At 41.2% G+C, this 20,724-nt stretch overlaps 2 protein-coding genes across 2 annotated transcripts; one reads left to right on the top strand and one right to left on the bottom strand.

The window, feature by feature from the left end:
* The first annotated feature begins 28 nt into the window (after positions 1 to 28).
* On the top strand, positions 29 to 11,722 carry lrrc47 (leucine rich repeat containing 47). The gene is made up of 7 exons (XM_029719271.1): positions 29 to 630; positions 914 to 1,396; positions 2,211 to 2,327; positions 3,297 to 3,412; positions 8,835 to 8,937; positions 9,675 to 9,764; positions 10,985 to 11,722. The coding sequence occupies exons 1-7, from the start codon at positions 67 to 69 to the stop codon at positions 11,204 to 11,206; spliced, it is 1,695 nt and encodes a 564-aa protein (XP_029575131.1). The 5' UTR covers positions 29 to 66; the 3' UTR covers positions 11,207 to 11,722.
* A 2,426-nt stretch (positions 11,723 to 14,148) lies between these two features.
* Positions 14,149 to 17,472, bottom strand: smim1 (small integral membrane protein 1). Its single transcript, XM_029720273.1, has 4 exons — positions 17,458 to 17,472; positions 15,502 to 15,592; positions 15,029 to 15,175; positions 14,149 to 14,702 (listed from the first exon to the last, which is right to left on the bottom strand). Exons 3-4 carry the CDS (start codon positions 15,124 to 15,126, stop codon positions 14,579 to 14,581), a joined length of 222 nt encoding a protein of 73 aa, XP_029576133.1. The 5' UTR covers positions 15,127 to 15,175; positions 15,502 to 15,592; positions 17,458 to 17,472; the 3' UTR covers positions 14,149 to 14,578.
* Positions 17,473 to 20,724: the final 3,252 nt, after the last annotated feature.

The raw sequence follows: 20,724 nt of genomic DNA, 5'->3' as shown, positions 1-20,724 counted from the left end.
AAAGCGTCTGTGCTCAAGTGTTACCGGGTGGCATGAGTTTTCCTTTTCCGGGTCTGGTGTAGCAGCATGGATGGTCAAGAGAGTTGGCCAGAAATTGAGAAAGCCTCAAAAGAGAAAAGACGCGAACTGGTCCTGCAAGGTGCAGTTATCGATGAAAAGATATCCTCGAATGGAGGTCTGTGTTCCGCAATCTATTCTCTCAAGCTCCTAAATTACCTAGAAATCATCCAATGTCCGAGTTTGACAGAGATTCACGGAGACATACAAAATCTGACCACCCTTACAAGCTTGATTCTTTGTAGGAATAAGCTCTCCTCTATTCCAAAAACCATTGGAAATCTGAAGTCCCTGAAAGTCCTCGACATTTCAGTCAACAACCTGAATGCTTTGCCTGAAGAGATAACCCAGCTAAGCGATCTCAATACACTCAACGTGAGCTGCAACAACATCGAGTCACTACCAGATGGACTGTGTCATTGCACGAAACTCTCTACCATCAACATCTCCAAAAATGACATCACTCGGTTCCCTGATGACTTCTATCGCCTGGATCTCCTCAGCACTGTCATCGCCTCTGAGAATGCCATAGAAGAGCTGAGTGGAGATGTTCTCAAGCTCTCTGCTCTAAAGGTTTGTAGCTGAAATAATCCGTAACACCACTGCTACCTAAAATGTGCATGACTTCATAAATACCTCTTGTCTATTCCTACTGAATTATGGTCATGATTGACAGGGTAGCTCTCAGTTCATCTTATCAACATTGTATTAAACCTGAGACTGTCTTAACATTTTCCTGGCACAAGGCCTCGCCGATGGTGAGACACCTGAGACCAGGATAAAGCCCCGTTTGGTCATTAATCTTAATTAATCTTATTACATTCAACGATGATAACAAATATACAATTTTCCTCAGGTTTTGGACCTATCCAACAACAAGCTCAGTGACATCCCCTACGAGCTGAGCGACTGCTCCAAACTGAAGGAGATCAACTTCAAAGGAAACAAACTTAAAGACAAGCGACTGGAGAAGATGGTCAACGGTTGCCAGACCAAGTCCATCCTGGACTACCTTCGGGCCGGTGGCCGAGGGAAAGGCAAAGGCAGTAAGCAGGCCGACGGGGACGGGGATAAGGCCGACGGGAGCCGGAACGCAGAGAAGACCCAGACCAAAAAGCAGCGCAAGCAGAAAAAGAAGAAGACCGAGGAGGAGGAGGATGAGGTGGATGAGTTGAACCGGCTGGTGGTGAAAGTGCTTCATGTGTCTGACAACCCAGGGGCATTCACTGTAAAGGTGGCCAATGAACTGAAGGATGTGAGGCCGTACTTGGTGTGCTGTGTGGTCAGAGGCATGAACTTCAGGTCCGGGAATGCGCTAAAGAGATTCCTGGTTGCACAGGTAATGCTGTTCAGAGATGAGAACACTTTAGTCTTGGTACCAGTCTGTTTCTGCGTTAGTCAACTCCTATGTTGCGGTCTTTGACAGTCATATTTGGCAAGGAAACTATGTAGGCTAGTAGTTTGTGAATGCAGAAACAGACTAAACACGCTACAAAATAAACTCAAGCTTCAGTGGTGGAAAAAGTACTCAATTGTCATACTTGAGTAAAAGTAAAGATGCCTTAATAGAAAATGACTCAAGCGAAAGTTACTTTTAAACTTTTACTGGGTATTTGGTTTTAAATTGACTTAAGTATCAAGAGTAAAAATAAAAGTATAAATCATTTCAAATTCCTTATATTAAGCAAACCAGATGGCACAATGTTTAAATGTTTTATTTACATATAGCAAGAGGCACACTCCAACATAATTTACAAACTAAGCATTTGTGTTTAGTGAGTCTGCCAGATCAGAGAGAGTAGGGATGACCAGGGATGTTCTCTTGATAAGTGCATGAATTGGTCCTTTTTCCTGTCAAAATTTAACGAGTACTTTTCGGTGTCAGGGAAAATGTATGGAGTAAAACTACATTATTTTCTTTAGGAATGTAGTGAAGTAAAAGTTGGCAAAAAATATAAAAAGTGAAGTACAGATACCCCCAAAAACGACTTAATTAGTACTTTAAAGTATTTTTACTTAAGTACTTTACACCACTGTGCAAGCTCATAAATTGACACCATCCTCGATAGGCTATGTAACATAATATATGATCGTTAAGTCTCTTTCACACTATTCCGTTTTCTCCACTCTTTCTCTTACCTGTTGTATTTTAGACCAAACTTCACGATGACCTATGTGGTAAAAGGACAACTGCGACCATCGCAACACACGACATGCAGCTACTCAAGGGACCTCTCATGTATGATGCCAGAACACCTCCTATGTTAAAGGTATGACACATTGCATGACATTTTGCTCATACAATGTTAGACAGCCACAAATTCTCAAATGTAAGTCGCTCTGAGATAGAATTAAAAAACACGTTTACATCTGACACATTTACTATGACTTACTTCTTGAGCTTATATTAGGGCTGGGAATTGTCAGGGACCTCATGATACTTAGGTGCCGACACAATATGTATTGCGATTCGATATATATTTCAAATGTATTGCTCACTACAGTATGTCTGCTGAAGAAGGACAAGAGAGCCATGAGAATTTTGAGATAAAAGGGCCCAAAACATGTTGGCTCACAATTTTAAAAAGAAGATGGAGAACAAGCAATAGGATGAGAAATGCCTGAGTTTTGCCACAGGTACAGCCTACTATAGCGCTAGTTAATGTTAACTACCCCACCCCCATTCCTAGCTTCTATGTGTTTTCCAAGGTATTTTAAACTCTTCTCATTTGATTGGTTTACGATGACATTTCTCAGGACCTTGTTCCATGTCTTTGTTCAAGTAGTTTATGCAGGCAGTCTCATAAATGTTTCTGGAGAATATAACAAGGCTCTTTTTCTATTGAACATAATACCTCTGTTTTCTTGAGTAGAATCCAGTATTTTGAAGGACATTTTTAATCAGTAGTTGTGAGCCATAACATTATACCATTAATAATTCATGATCCTTTTAAACATATTTTACGCCAAAGCCAGGCAACAAGCCTGTTATAGTGACATCAGTCTGTTATTGAAAGACCTTCATGCGGCTTCACCTCAACAGTTTGAACACAAAATAATTGTTGCTGGTTGTTGCCTGTCGCTCTTGGCATATGAACAAATCATTATATTCATAAATTGCATTCAGGTTTGTGTCAATGCATTTCGGTCCCATTCACAGTTATTTAAACAAGCAAATTATCTTTTGAAAGGAGCATAAATCTCTCATAAACTCCCTCTCATAAAATGTTGTTTACTAGATAGTCCCCCTGGGCCGTAAGGAGATGACTGCGGTGGAGCTGATGAGGCAGCTGCAGCTAGAGGCAGAGGACCAGAGGAAACAGAGGAAGAGGCAGAATGTGTCTGGCCTCCACAAGTGAGTATTAACACCTGTCTTTAAAGCAGAGCTGAAAGTATAGGTGAATCCAGATTCTGCACTCTTCTCCCAAAGTGTATGTTTGCAGACATCCCTTCATGGATTTAACAATGATGGAAACTCTATACAGCAAATGATTACACCAATTCAATGCTTATAAATCCATGACAGAAAGTATAAAAGTGCACACTTCTGGAGGATGTAGAATCGGAAACGCAGCTCAAAGCTGCAGTCGGCCTGATGCCCATTCTTTTTTTGTTTTGTCATTAAAAGGAAGGGGGGGAAATCACAAAGTGGCCTCTGGGTTGATGCCAGCATTCTTAAAGGTAGAGTCAGCGATATGACGTAGATGCACAAATAAACAGCATAGTGAGTCAATTTCCGCAACAACTAAGAGCGCGAGGCTAAACTTCTCCACTGTTTTGGTCCTGTGGCTACTAGGAGTGTAACGGTACACTTATTCGTACCAAACCGTTTTGTACGGGGACCTCTGTTCGGTCCGCACTGTGAATCTGACTGAAAACAAAACAAAAAACACAATTAAATCTAGGCCTATAGGCTAAGCCTACGCTGCTTTGTAGACCTATGCCTCTTGAGTAAATCTGAGCAACAAAACAATTATTTCAGGCTATTGCGTTAAGGCAACTAGAGCCTATGCGCACATTGTAATAAAATTATAATCTTAATTGGCGCATTTCAAACTGTCCTTTATGAGACACAGCCAGGAACTAGTTCTGTAAGATGGTGAGTGGTGGGGTCAATAAACCAGAATTGAAAGATCCTCCATCATCGTTTAAATTTCCAGTTTGGGAACATTTTGGCTTCCCAGTAGATAACAATGGCGATGGACAGAGCCTTGTGGATAAAACGTTGACAGTATGTCGCCACACTCAAGGAGAATAGCCTATGCAGCTGCCAACACCTCAAATATGTTGACACATTTAAGCCGACATCACCCCAGTATACCGGAGCAAGACGGAAACGCAAAGAAACGACAACACAACATGTCTCCCCTCTGCATTCAAGCGGCCCTTGGCAGCTGATTCTGACTGGACCAAATAAATTACAAGAGCGATAAGTAGGCTCTTACAGTTGTTGGTTTATAGCTGTGGATGTGCATCCATTCTGTGGTTAAAAATGGGGGGGTTTCAGGGAGCACCTCGTGAAACTGCTCAAATCACGTTACGAACTTCCCTCTTGCACCCATTTCAGCATACTGATACCCGCTCTAAATAAGCCAAGCCAAAGTTTTCAATGAATAGGCCAATGCACCCTGTGTTGCGCTTACTTAACAGTGACAGCCCATCACATTTCCCCGGAGGGGGGATGTATAGTGCTGCAGACACGCCCCCTTTATGAGAGTCACAAGTGCTCATATGGCACTGAAGGAAACCGTGTCATGTGTTTGTAACCAAGATGGAAGTGGGAATTTATCACATACGACTAGGAAAAATCCACTTGAACGGCCCTCCAACTGGTAATTATTAGTGGGAAACTCGTCTATCATCGAGAGCACCCACTTCTCCCACACGGTGACATCTGACATCACCTACTAAGGAAATGTCCTCTATAACAGCACTTTCGGCAATTGAATGCAACGACACATTATTTATAAAAAGCAGTCTGTTAATGTGGTTTCTGAACTGTCATTTGTATACAAGCATGATAGATGTACTTTTAGTTTATGGTGGATGCATCTTGTTGGCCATTAGCCAATCTGCGTTAATCAACCAGTTCAAATCACATTAATCTATCCAACTGGTATTTACGACTTCACAACTGGTAAATTCCCACCTCCCACATGGTTACAAACACAGCATCAGAGAAAACTTGAGAGGCCCAACATAACAATCCGGTCACAACAGACAATTCCAGGAACATTGTGAATGGCATTTAATTTTCCCGAACGGTGACCCCAAACCGCAATACTACTGAACCATGGGTTTGTCAAACCGTTACACCCCTAGTGGCTACCACGTTGTATGACTGTGAGAGCGAAGTCTTGCATCATGTTCATCGCAATATATGGAACCCTGACCTGTTCACCGGACGTGCTACCTGTCCCAGACCTGCTGTTTTCAACTCTCTAGAGAAAGCAGGAGCGGTAGAGATACTCTCAATGATCGGCTATGAAAAGCCAACTGACATTTACTCTTGAGGTGCTGACTTGCTGCACCCTCGACAACTGTGATGATTATTATTATTTGACCATGCTGGTCATTTATGAAAATTTGAACATCTTGGCCATGTTCTGTTATAATCTCCACCCGGCACAGCCAGAAGAGGACTGGCCACCCCTCATAGCCTGGTTCCTCTCTAGGTTTCTTCCTAGGTTTTGGCCTTTCTAGGGAGTTTATCCTAGCCACTGTGCTTCTACATGTGCATTGCTTGCTGTTTGGGGTTTTAGGCTGGGTTTCTGTACAGCACTTTGAGATATCAGCTGATGTAAGAAGGGCTATATAAATACATTTGATTTGATATGTGGGGCTGCTCGTGAAATGTCATTTTAAAGGGCCAATCAGCAGTTGAAACAATAACAAAGTGATTTTTGGGTAAAAAACTAAGGGATGGCAATTGTAAAATGTAATCCCTCTCAAGTTCATAGACAGAGCTATGGATGCAAGGACTGACTATCCATGATATCAAAATGATATACTGAACAAAAATATAAATGCAACATGTAAAGTGTTGGTTTCATGAGCTGAAATTAAAAGATCCCTGATATTGTCTATATGCACAAAAAGCTTATTTCTCTCATAATGTTAATCCATCAGGTGTGGCATATCAAGAAGCTGATTAAACAGCATGATCATTACACAGATTCACCTTGTGCTGGGGACAATAAAAGGCCACTCTAAAATGTGCAGTCTTGTCACACAACACAATGCCATAGATGTCTCAAGTTTTGAGGGAGCGTGAAATTGGCATGCTGACTGCAGGAATGTCCACCAGAGCTGTTGCCAGGGAATTTTATGTTAATTCCTCTACCATAAGCCGCCTCCGAGGTCATTTTAGAGAATTTGGCAGTACGTCCAACCGGCCTCACAACCACAGATCACCTGTAACCACGCCAGCACAGGACCTCCACATCTGACTTCTTCACCTGCGGAATCGTCTGAGACCAGCCACCTGGACAGCTGGTGAAACCTTAGGTTTGCACAACAAGAGATTTCTGCACAAACTAGCAGAAACCGTCTCCGGGAAGCTGCCTGCTGGTCATCCTCACCAGGTTCTTGACCTGACTGCAATATGTCTTCAGATGGCAAATGCTCACCTTCGATGGCCACAGGTATGGATAAATCCCGGTTTTTAACTGTACTGGGCAGAAGGCAGACAGCGTGTATGGTGTCAACATTGTGAACAGTGGGGTTATGGTATGGGCAGGTATAAGTTACGGACAACGAACCCAATAGCATTTTATCGATGGTAATTTGAATGCACAGAGATACCGTGATGAGGTCCTGAGGCCCATTGTTCTGCCATTCATCCACTGCTATCACCTCATGTTTCAGCATGATAATGCATGGCCCCATGTTGCAAGGATCTGTGTACAATTCCTGGAAGCTGAAAATGTCCCAGTTCTTCCATGGCCTGCATACTCAGCAGAAATGTCACCCATTGAGCATGTTTGGGATGCTCTGGATCAACGTGTACGACAGCACGTTCCTGCCAACATCCTGCAACTTCGCACAGCAATTGAAGAGTGGGGCAACATTCCACATGCCACAATCAATAGCCTGATCGACTCTATGCGAAGGAAATGTGTTGCGCTGCATGAGGCAAATGGTGGTCACCAGATACTGACTGGTTTTCTGATCCACGTCCCTACCTTTTTTTTTGGTATCTGTGACCAACAGATATTCTTGTATTCCCAATCATGTGAAATCCATAGATTAGAGCCTAATGAATTTATTTAAATTGACTGATTTTCCTTATGTACTGTAACTCAGTAAGATCTTTGAAATTGTTGCATTTATATTTTTGTACGGTGTAGTTATCCATTTTTTGATGATATACAGTGTTTGTTTACACTTTGTTTACAAACATTGGACTAAAACAAGTTTATATTTTGGGTTCTAATGGGGTACGACAAGCAAATTAAGTTCCTTATCTCAGCTCACTGGTCACCATAGCAACACCCACCCGTAGTACACGCTCCAGCAGGTATATTTCACTGGTCATCCCCAAAGCCAACTCCTACTTTGGCTGCCTTTCCTTCCAGTTCTCTGCTGCCAATGACTGGAATGAATTGCAAAAAATCACTGAAGCTGGAGACTTATATCTTTAAGCATAAGCTGTCAGAGCAGCTTACCGCTCATTGCATCTGTAAATATCCCACCCAACTACCTCATCCCCATATTATTATTATTTTTATTATTTTTTGCTCCTTTGCACCCCAGTATCTCTACTTGCACATTATCTTCTGCACATCTATCACTCCAGTGTTAATGCTAAATTGTAATTATTTTGCCACTATGGCCTATTTATTGCCTTACCTCCCTAATCTTACTACATTTGCACACACTGTACATAGATTTTTCTATTGTGTTATTGACTGTACGTTTGTTTATCCCATGTGTAACTCTGTTGTTTATGTCGTACTGCTTTGCTTTATCTTGCCCAGGTCGCAGTTGTAAATGAGAACTTGTTCTCAACTGGCCTACCAGGTTAAATAAAGGTGAAATAAAATAAAAAATTAGGCATTTATAAGTTATATTCTTTATGTATCAATGGGTACATATCGGTCAAAAATGTATGTCGCAACTGCTGATTGCCCCTTTAAATGTTATGTTGTATTAATAAATGAATTCCTATTTAATTTTCCATTTACAGTATGTTGGTGTGGTGTCCTATGCAATAATGCATTGTTTTTATCAAGCACTTAGTAGCAAGTAGCACTTACAAGTAAGTCGTTTCAGGAGCTCAAAACAAAGGCAGAATTATTAGGTTGCTCATTCAACACATGAGGGCGCCATAAGGCTTTTTGATACAGAAACCATGTTGCCACCATGTTGAAGTAAATAGACCTCCATTATTTGTGTATGAGAATTTGTGGACTGTTGTTTTTAGGACCTGTCATGCTTGAGCCCAGCTGAGTTTTGTTCACCCATTTTCTGTAAAGATATTGCCACGATATAGGCAAGTGATAAAGATGACATTATTATTGACAAGATTAGGTTAGATAAATGACCTAATTTTAATTTACTTTAAGGTAAACCTAAATACCATGACACAGTATTTTGGAGAGTTTTGAAAGAGCTCAAATGTCACTTCAATCTTCATGAGTATGGATGTAGACCTTTCAATGAGCTCTTATGAAAGGGTTATGTTGGCTATTGTAGCTATCGTTGGCATGAGGGTAATATTACACTTCAGCCATTGTTTCTCAGCTGAAGTTATTTGACTTTTTTATTTTACTCAGATACCTGCAGCTTCTTGATGGAAAACAACTCTACCCATGTCTGGTGGATGCAGAGGATCATGTGATCTCATTTCCACCAATCACCAACAGCGAGAGAACCAAGGTGTGTGTGTGATCTTTATCAGACCAAAGACGGGTGCCTTTCTCACACTCATACGCTTATCACTTGCTGATCCAGCGGTGCATTCACAATACAGCTACCAATAGAAATGTTATGATTTATAATAAATCTTTGTTCTCAATATCTACATTTAACCTGCCTATAGAGGCCCAGCAGTGTAGAATGCAGAATAAAACCTTGCTGAGTTGTACTTTCCCTTAGACTTTGCACACCTTCAGCACTTTGACTTTGGAAGCTTTAAATTGCAGCCACACCAGATAAAGAAATAAATCTATCTTTATTGCTTGCTTAATTGCAGACATGCTTGTATCCGGTTTGCAATAAATTCATCTTGAGTATAGTACTTTGCCTTGAAATCAAACGCTGACTTTTTAAGACTATTAGTTGATGACGCAACCAGGTGTTGTCTTACCTGACATTTCCTGATTCTAAAATGTAGTTCTGATCCCTTATTCTGAATTTCGAGAGAGTAGCTTATACATTCAAGGGAATATGACATGCATAGATAAGAAAGTGGAATAGGCTTACAGGCAATGCACTGCATTTATTCAATGTATTTATTTTCTAATGCCGGATGGATATGATATCGTACTGTCAACTCTATCCTGTCATCCCTCTTTACAGATTGAACTCATTTCATAATAAAAAATAGCAGTCTGCTTTAGCTGGGGACAATATTACATGCAAGTGATGTACTGTGTCTTTGTCCTGTATTATAGATCAGGAAGACGACTAAGGAGCTCTTCTTAGAAGTGACCAGTTCTACCAGCCTGCAGATCTGTAAAGATGTGATGGATGCTCTCATAGTGGTAAGCTCAGCTCTCTCCCTGTATACAAAGAGACATGCAGTAGGACTGAATCCTACATTGCAATGCACATGCGTAACACTTACAGCCGTTGATTGCATGAATTAAACATTTACACATGCATGCATCAGTCAGACACACGGTGGCTGGCGAGAGCAGAAAAGTGACATGACACCGGGTGTCATGCTCAGTCTCAGGGTGTTGTGCTGGTTTGATGTCTGGATCCTGGCCCCTCTGGCCCTCAATGGAATAAGTGAGCTCATCTGTCCGGGGTGACTGGCTCGGCGGTGTACGGTGTCACCACCTAAACATACAGCTCACAATACGACTGCAACCCTAGAGCTGCCTACACCCATCAGTACACACAGCAGCAGACGCGTTTCAATAACAGCCTTGTCGAAACATAGCAGCCGATAAGGGTTTAATCCACACTCTGATTCCTGCCCCAAAATAGCCATTATTGAGAGAGGGTACAGTTTCGATTGGGTGTGGTGATTGAAGGAGTGATTTGAGGTCAGGTCATGAGAGTTTGGGGTTGATTTAATTCCTGCTCGATTTGGCACACCTCAACAATCCATGTCTCAAGGCTTAAAAATCTTTCTTTAACCTGTCTCCTCCCCTTCACCTACACTGATTTGAAATGGATTTAACAGGTGATATCAATAAGGGATCATATCTTTCACCTGGTCTGTCTATGTCATGGAAATAGCACTCCTAATGTTTTGTATACAGTGTAGGTTGCACTGTTGATGAGACTTCCTGTTCTGGAAGTGCTTGTTCTATATTTCCACAATCGCACTGACAGATCGTATACCTCTCCCTATATATTTTACTGTGTCAACAAACGTGAGTCGAGTGGGGCAAGATAGTGAGAAGTTTACAATACCTTCAACAAAATTTGCCGCCATTGCTTAAGAAATAAAATTAGGAGAATGTAAAGATTGAGGAGATAATAACAATTTCATACCTTGATTACATTGAGACAATCTTTTTGGGGGGGGGGGGAATACTTGGTGAACAGATTTTCTATTTAGATTTTATTTTTGCGGAATTCCTGGTGATTTTAGTCTTTTTTTGACCAAACACTAAAATCCCCCCAAATTTAATTTTTTAAAAATGACTCATTTGCGGCCGACCCCTGCTCTAGTTTACTTTCTCAAATAGACTTCATCCATATGGTCCCAATGGTCAGCAATTAACACATCTCTCTGTTTCCTTCTCAGAAAATGGCGGAGCTGAACAAGTTCACGTTTGAGCACAGAGAGGAGGCTGGGTCAGAGGGAGAGTCAGACGTACCCCCAGACCCCGCCTCAGATGGTACCACTTCAGGAGAGCTGGTCATCCAGCAGGTTCGCACCGTGGACCCTGACGGAAACCTCAAGGTCGTCTACCCGTCCAAAACGGACCTCTGCACCGACGTTGGCGACCTGAACGTAATTTGGTAGTTGCGCGACAACCAGCCTTTTGATTTATACACTTAGTCTCACACAGTTAATCACAATACTGTATATGAATTGCCACTGTTCAATGTATTTGGTTTGCCGGGTTCCCTTGGTAAGCAAAGCTGATTACATCCACTAATTTCTCAAACATGGAAATAGTGTAATTATAGCCTTGCTTAAGGTTCTTGATTACTATTTGGCACGTACAAACAGCTTCTGCTGTATTAAGGTATAGAATAATTCAACTACCTACCTACCAAACCTAAAATATTGCAGTTTTTGTATACTTATTTTTATATTGCTACATGCTAAAGGCAACTCACAATAACTGTAAAGTCTGTAGCAAGCCTGTGTGGTCTGTAGAGTGTAGACATAGTTAATGACAACATTTTAGCATTTGTGAACTGAAACAAGTATAAAACCTTTTTCCATTACCCGCTTTAATTAATTAAGAGCAGGGAATGTGTATAATGTCTAATATTTTAAAAGATCTCTAAAATAAATTGAACCTTGAGGGCAGCAGTGGTTATGTATTTCTTTCTTGCACATGTTGAAAGCCAATGCTTTGTTCTGGGTAGAAATATTTCTCCTATTTTCTTGATAATTTCAGGAATGCTTGGCCTCAATGACACAGGAAACCCCAAAGAGATTGGTCAATTAATGTGCATGCATGGTGAACGGCCCTTTGACTGAATTGTAAAACTGCTTGGGTATTAACAGGTTAACTAAAGTGTGGGGTACTGTTACATATCAAGTGTCCAGTAAGGGTTGGGGGGAGTGTGTAAAGGGCTGTGTCTCAGACACACACACACAGTATAAAAGAATAGCCAGAGAGTTGCAGTTAGGTGTCCTATATGTCAATGACCGAGTCGGACTACTCGATGCAAGCTTCCATTTAAGGCAACCCATTCATTGGAACTATGAAAAGTACTTACAGAGTACAGAAGAAGCAAGCCTGGTCGGATACAAACAGGGAGAAAAAGTCACGGTGGAGAAGCATTAGTGAAAAGGACATGCAGTACTTGGAGATTAATGTGCAACGGATTGACAGGCCGAATGTTCCACAAGGAGACCCTGCTCAAGCGAATGCTAAACTGAGACCAGCTCCAAAGATAACAAACCCAATTGAATATCTTACTTGTCCTAGGCATTTAATGATTCAAAATAAACTAGGATGTGCAAGCACAACCGCTATCACCCAGAGTATCCTTCTGCCGCCCATCACTGGATCAAGAATCATTGCTGGTAAAGCGGAGGCCGCAAATGTGCCGCTTCTCTCTGCAAGACCAGCCGGGTCACTACAAGACAACGGAGACACACACACGTCTGGTGTCAGGAGTGTAAATACAGTATTTCGTGTACTGGTTGCTAAACGTGCGCAGGATTGTCAAATGTCAAACAAAGCTGGGTTAGATAGTGGTAGTCTAACCATGTTGAATAGGTCTACAAAAGATACCATCCAGAACCCAGACACTCGCTCCAGACTAGATTGCACCAAGGGGACCTTTGGGGCCCAGCCAGCTGTGGCATCAAGTTTCTCACCAACAAACCCGTTAGTAAGGCAACGGAGAAATGATGTGAGTAACCCTAGTAACCCTAGTGCCAACTACAGCGGGGTGATGACGGAGAGACTTAAACATGACGCCAGTCTATGTGAAACAAAACAGCAGAGAGATTTCTCCTCTGATGACTCGGCTATTAAAACAGAATCCCAGTACTCTGAAGACAAAGATACCATCAAGACTGGCATAGACTCTCTTTGTCCCAATGATGCAGATTATTATACGGACCAGAGAATTGCAGAATGGGTCTTGAAAGTCAACTCCACCCTATTTTCCTCATCAGATGATGAAATGCATAGCGTAAATTCTGTTGAGGAGCAAGATATTGCTACCATAAAGATAATCTATGAGGGAGAGTAATAAAAGCTTATTTGATGAAGTAGAGCAATGAGGTGAGATTTTCTTTTTCACTGTCATTTATACTGAACAAAAATATAAATGCAACATGCAACAATTTCAAACATTTTACTGAGTTATAGTTCATATATGAAAATCAGTCAACTGAAATTCATTAGGCCCTAATTTATGGATTTCACATGACTGGGAAGGGGTACAGCCATGGGTGGGCCTGGTAGGGCACAGTGAGCCAAGACCAGCCAATTAGAATGATTCTTTTCCCCCACAAAAGGACTTTATTACAGATGGAAATACTCTTCAGTTTCATCAGCTCTCCGGGTAGCTGGTCTCAGACGATCCTGCAGGTGAAGAAGCAAGATGTGGATGTCCTGGGCTGACGTAGTTACACGTGGTCTGCTGTTGTGAGGTGGCTTATGGTAGAGAAATTAACATTCAATTCTCTGGCAACAGCTCTGGTGGACATTCCTGCCAATTGCATGCTCCCTCAACTTGAGACATCTGTGGCATTGTGTTGTGACAAAACTGCACATTTTAAAGTTGCCTTCCTTTGTACCCTGTACAAGGTGCTCACTAACAGGGATATAAACAAATTTGTGCACAAAATATGAAATAAGCTTTTTGTGCATTTGGAACATTTCTGGGATCTTTTATTTCAGCTCATGAAACATGGGACCAACCCTTATGTTCCATTTATATTTTTGTTCAGTATACATTGTGGACATTACAGCCTCTATGGGTAGTGGGCATAGGTTTGACTTCAACATTGGGGGGGGGACATAGCAGAGGACAACATTTGCCTCTAATATTGGGAGCGGGGGCCATGTCCCCCCTTTCCCGCTATAAATTACACCCCTCAAATGTAGAGACTTTTTTAATCTCTATGACAGTTTGATTATAAAGCTATTTCTCGTTACAGACTTGATGGATTTGAGGTGAGAAAATAAATATTTAAGTGTATTTTTGTAATGATGATTAGGTTTGATATATTTGCAGATGACACCTAAATAAAAAGAAATCCAGTCCTTGTCAAGAGAGGCAAACCTCTTGTTTGACAGCATATTTATCACAGCATGTTTGTTGAATAACACAGGTAATTAACATATTTTCAACAGCTTTTTTATTACTATTAGTATTGCCTGTGTCCTTTCATTAAAATATTAAATCCACAGGGCCTTGATATACAGTTGAATAGGCTAACATAACAAGCCCTGTAGTACAATCTTGAAAAAACAATTGAAATAGATAATATCACTTAGTGACAAGAACATATTGAATACCAAGCACTGTAAGTCAAACATTATGTTCATGTTTTTGGACTTAATTGCAATGACTTTTCACATATAAGACAAAGCTGTGGGAAGCTGTAAAATTACTTTACAACAAGCAAACTGCAATCCCAACACAATCCCTACATAACATAATCCCATCTGTTGAGGGTCCTTCGGTCAGTGGCCGGTCAGCATTTGTGGACGTAATATCCAGTGGTGTATCCTATGATGTAAACAACCACCAGTGCAGCCAAAGCTCCGGCCACCTTCATAGCTATGCCCAAGGTGCCAGTGCAGACTCTGTTGTAGAGCCTTTGGGGAACAGAACATGTCATGTCATAATATGGCCACTGATTACAGTTGGGGTCAGTCCATACACGATCAGTAAACTCAAGGAGTCATCATTTGGAAAAGTTAATAAACTAGGATTAAAGGTAGGAAACACTGCACTGAATACAATGTTCAACTTCATATACCTTAATTGAATGTAAAGTGTTTCTTGAACTGCCTAAAACATTGTCCTTCACTATAATTTATATTGCCTATCCCCTGTGATAATAGACAACGGGTACCGTATAATAGTAAGAACACTGATTGTATCTACTGTCACCCAGTCATGAGTCTTCCTCAGAGCTTACCCTCTTACACCTGTTCCAGCCACATTCAGATTGATGTTGTCTTCATTCCAGCGGTTGTATTGCACACCAGCAGTATTGGAGTCCATGTCAGAAGCCATTCTTCCCTGAATTTTATTTACTGCAAATACCACTTACTCCTTCAACAACCTATAGAGATGGAGTTGCACAATATGGATATAGAACAGGTAATATCGTGAAAAGACATTTGGTCTTTCTTACCACATTTAGGCTAACTTAAATTTCAATAAATGATTGAGTTTGTTTTATTTGATTATATCTCATTGTATCATTCAATGAGTCTTTCTATGACACATTAAAACTCAAACATAAATTATAAATACATATTAACATAAAACAAGTGGCTAGAGCTGTAGGACATTGATCAGCTTGCCCAAACCTACTGGCTCAAACTATAAACAAATCTTATTGCTAATCACCCAACTTAACCAAAAAATAACTGCCAGTTTACTCACCACTGTTCTTTTGAGGACTGAAGGCTGATTGTGTTGAAGAAGGCATGCCTCTTGCTCTATATATGAGTTCATCACAGTCAGCATTTATCACCTGCTCATAAATTGAGAAGGCCATAGTAGTTTTATGGCTCTTTCCAATGATAAAAGCCCAATTCAAATGATGTGCTCTGTGATTGCCGCCGGTTACAGATACAGTAACTGCAGATTTTTCTTGATAACTGCATACAGATTATTCACATCACAAAGGCAAAGGTCAATAATTCGACAGGCAATTACATGTTTGCTCATAGCCATGTGGTGAAATGAAGAAAAAAAACAATGTTAAAACCTCAATTATACATTACATTTACATTTTAGTCATTTAGCAGAAGCTCTTGTCCAGAGCGACTTACAGTAGTGAATGCATACATTTCATCAATTTTTTCTCCGTACTGGTCCCCCGTGGGAATCAAACCCACAACCCTGGCGTTGCAAACACCATGCTCTACCAACTGAGCCACACGGGACCCAATTATGTTTACATACATTTCCCTACTTAGCTATTTTGGCTGTTTTGAAATAGCCTACAGTGCTAACTGCAATTGCCAGACAAAGGCTATGCGTCATGCATTCATCAACACCATTCCATGCAATGTTTGCTGAATATTTTGTGCTTTTTTTACTTTTGTTGTAGACTTTTACTGTGGGCCAACTGGCCCAATTCAACTCTTATGTAGCAGGCTACAGTCGAAGAGAGGATGCATTTATCCTTTTGACAGATTCCATTTTGTATGCCTGTATTGGACACCTATAGATGTCATCGACGGATTGATTACTTGACCTGTGACCAGGCCTGCGACAGGATCCTTGGGACGTCCCAACTCTGACGTTACCCCATTGAAGTTGAATTTTAAAATGGTTAAGGTAAGGGTTAGGTAAGGTTAGTGTTATGGGTAGGGACGTCCCACGGAATCCGGATAGCACTAACCAGCCTGCGACCATAGTTGTAACTAGATTGAGTACAGCTACGGATGGAAGTGACTTTTCGTAGCAGGTTAGGAGAGCATTTTAGCTAACACTAACCCTTTTCCTAATTATCTTAACCTGCTGCGAAAATTCTCCTAACCTGCTGCTTAAATTAATCTAACCTGCTACGAAAAAGTAACTTTGGTCGTAGCTGTACGTATATACCACTAGTCAAAACCTGCGACGATATTCCCTAAAAACACGCCACTTCAATACAGCTACGACCGGAAGTGACTTTTTTGTTACAGGTTAAGAGAACTTCCCCAGCAAGTTAGGGGAATTAGGTAAGGTTAGGAAAAGGGTTAGGGTTAGCAAAAATGCTCTCCTAACCTGCTACGAAAAGTGACTTCCGGTTGTAGCTGTATCAAAGTGGCTTGTTTTGACTAGGTGGTATACAGCTACGACCGGAAGTCACTTTTTAGTAGCAGGTTAGATTAATTTAAACAGAAGGGATCTAGCTTTTGTCAAATGAATGTCCAAATTTGAGAATTTTTGCATTTCAGCTAACCTTAACCCAGGGATGGACAACTTTGATTGGGGTGGGGACCACAGAAAATCTGAACTCATCATGAGGCTGCTGTGGCTCGCGGCTGTGAATGCCCAAATCCATATTGACACATGCAGTCAGAGCCGGCCCTAGTTTTTGGGGGGCCATAAGTGATATTTTGTTGCAAGCAAATCATTTTAATGACCACCCTCTTGACAGCGGAGAGGAAAAAAATATATACATTTTGCCATGGGGCAAGAGAAGATTTTGCAATTTGTTAACTAATTTCATGGAATTCTACAAATTCTGCCATGGGGCAGAGAGAAACATTTGCAGTGCAACAGCTAATTTCCTGCAATTCTACAAATTTTGCCATAGGGTGGAGAGAAATGCTTGCAGTTTTAAATATGATATCTGAGTGGGAGTGAGAGTGACTAACAAAATCAATGGCTAGACTATATTACCGTTGTAAAACAAATGTCGCTGACATCGGCTAATTGAGTGGATGTCACTCTGCGGTCCAACTCATCCCAAACCATCTGAATTGGGTTGAGGTCGGGTGATTGTGGAGGCCAGGTCATCTGATGCAGCACTCCATCACTCTCCTTCTTGTTCTTGGTCAAAAAGCCCTTAGAGCCTGGAGGTGTGCTGGGTCATTGTCCTGTTGAAAAACAAATGATAGTCCCACTAAGCGCAGACCAGATGGGATGGCATATCCCTGCAGAATGCTGATGTAGCCATGCTGGTTAAGTGTGCCTTGAATTTAAAAAAAATAATGTTTACTGACAGTGTCACCAGCAAAGCACCATTTTTATTTTACCTTTATTTAACTAGGCAAGTCAGTTAGGAACAAATTCTTATTTTCAATGATGGCCTAGGAACACTGCCTTGTTCAGGGGCAGAATAGATTTTTACCTTGTCAGCTCGGGGATTCGATCTCGCTTCATTTACTAGTCCAACGCTCTAACCAGTAGGCTACACTGCCACCTCATCACACCTCCTCCTCCATGCTTCACGGTGGGAACCACACATGCGGAGATCATCTGCTCACCTACTCTGCATCTCACAAAGACATGGTGGTTGGAACGAAAAATCTCAAATTTGGACTCATCAGACCAAAGGACAGATTTCCACCGGACTAAATTCCATTGCTCGTGTTTCTTGGCCGAATCAAGTCTCTTCTTTTTATTGGTGTCCTTTATTAGTGGTTTCTTTGTAGCAATTCAGCCATGAAAGCCTGATTCACTCAGTCTCCTCTGAACAGTTGATGTTGAGATGTGTTTGTTACTTGAACTATGTGAAGCATTTATTTGGGCTGCAATTTCTGAGGCTGGTAACTGTAATGAACTTATCCTCTGCAGCAGAGGTAACTCTGGGTCTTCCTTTCATTTGGCGTTCCTCATGAGAGCCAGTTCATCATAGCGCTTGATGGTTTTTGCAACTGCACTTGAAGAAACGTTCAAAGTTCTTGAAATTTTCCGGATTGACTGACCTTGATGTCTTAAAGTATTGATGGACTGTCGTTTCTCTTTGTGTGCAAAGTTGTCATCAAGGCAAAGGGTGGCTTCTTTGAAGAATCTCAAATATAAAAAATATTTAGATTTGTTTAACACTTGTGGTTACTACATGATTCCATATGTGTCATTTCATAGTTTGATGTCTTCACTATTATTCTACAATGTAGGAAATAGTAAAACCCTTGAATGAGTAGGTGTGTCCAAACTTTTGACTGGTACTGTACATGTGTATACTAAACATTAAGGACACCTGTACTTTCCATGACATAGACTAGGTGAATCCAGGTGAAAACTAAGATCCCTTATGGATGTCACTTGTTAAATTCACTTCAATCAGTGTACTGTAGATGAAGGGGAGTAGACTGGTTAAAGAAGGATTTTAAAGTCTTGACAATTGAGACATGGATTCTGTATGTGTGCGATTCAGAGGATGGCACTATATTTTAGCGCACCGTTTTTTCAACCTCAACAGTTTCCAGGGTGTATCAAGAATGATCCACCACTCAAAGGGAAATCTTACCCTGCAGCATACGAAGACATTCTAGACGAGTACAGTGGCTTGCGAATGTAATCACCCTCTTGGCATTTTTCCTATTTTGCTGCCTTACAACCTGGCATTAAAATAGATTTTTTGGGGGGGTTTGTATCATTTGATTTACACAACATGCCTACCACTTTGAAGATGCAAATGTTCCATATGTTTGGGGAGTCTCCCACATGCCTTTTGGTACTCGAGGACCGGAGTTGGGAACCACTGATCTAAGCCGAATGATGTGAGACCACCTCGTTAGTTCCAAACGTAAAAAAACAAGTTGATTAAGACGACTAGAAAGAATTGCGGACATGCAATACTTCCAACCTCTGAAAAACGAAACACCGTTGTTTCTAAATCTGTTCTGGATTTAATCATAATATACAGCAACATGCTAATTATACCTCCCCTGTCTGTATATTTGTTTACATCCACTGTTTTTTGGTGTCGCTTGGATATGACCTTTACAGTTCGCTGATGCGAACACAAGCCGCTGAGCGGGACGGTCATGGCTGGAAGATTAAACGTCAGATTTGACCTTTTGATCAATTTCCCCCCAAAAAGTATATTAACTACATGACATGGCGTTTTTCCTATTTTGTTAAAAAAATAACATTTTTAAAACCCCGGAAAAGTGGTGCGTGCATATGTATTCACCCCTTTGCTATGAAGTCCCTAAATAAGATCTGGTGCAACCAATTACCTTCAGAAGTCACATAATTAGTTAAATAAAGTCCACCTGTGTGCAATCTAAGTGTCACATGATCTGTCAAATGATCACAGTATATATATACCTGTTCTGAAAGGCCCCAGAGTCTGCAACACCACTAAGCAAGGGGCACCACCAAGCAAGCGGCACTATGAAGACCAAGGAGCTCTCCAAACAGGTCAGGGACAAAGTTGTGGAGAAGTACAGATCAAGGTTGGGTTCTAAAAAAATAACTGAAACTTTGAACATCCCACTGAGCACCATTAAATCCATTATTAAAAAATGGAAAGAATATAGCACCACAACAAACCTATCAAGAGAGAAGAGCCACCAAAACTCACAGACCAGGCAAGGAGGGCATTAATCAGAGAGGCAACAAAGAGACCACAGATAACCCTGAAGGAGCTGCAAAGCTCCACAGCGGAGATTGGAGTATCTGCCCATAGGACCACACTCCACAGAGCTGGGCTTTGCGGAAGAGTGTCCAGAAAAAAGGCAATGCTTAAAGAAAAAAATAAGCAAACACGTTTGGTGTTCGCCAAAAGGCATGTGGGAGACTCCCCAAACATATGGAAGAATGTACTCTGGCCAGATAAGACAAAAATTTAGCTTTTGGAAAATGCTATGTCTGAGGCAAACCCAACACCTCTCATCACCCCGAGAACGCTATCCCCCACAGCATTATGCTGTGGGGATGTTTTTCATCGGCAGGGACTGGGAAAAAGGTCAGAATTGAAAGGATTGATGGATGGCGCTAAATACAGAGGAATTATTGAGGGAAACCTGTTTCAGTCTTCAAGAGATTTGAGACTGGGACGGAGGTTCACCTTCCAGCATGACAATGACCCTAAGCATACTGCTAAAGCAACACTCGAGTGGTTTAAGGGGAAACATTTAAATGTCTTGGAATGGCCTAGTCAAAGCCCAGACTTCAATCCAATTGAGAATCTGTGGTGTGACTTAAAGATTGCTG

The sequence above is a fragment of the Salmo trutta genome, chromosome 28, assembly GCF_901001165.1.
Source record: "Salmo trutta chromosome 28, fSalTru1.1, whole genome shotgun sequence".
Taxonomy (NCBI): domain Eukaryota; kingdom Metazoa; phylum Chordata; class Actinopteri; order Salmoniformes; family Salmonidae; genus Salmo; species Salmo trutta.
Note: the sequence above shows the minus strand (reverse complement) of the source record. Positions and strands in the feature narration are given on the sequence as shown.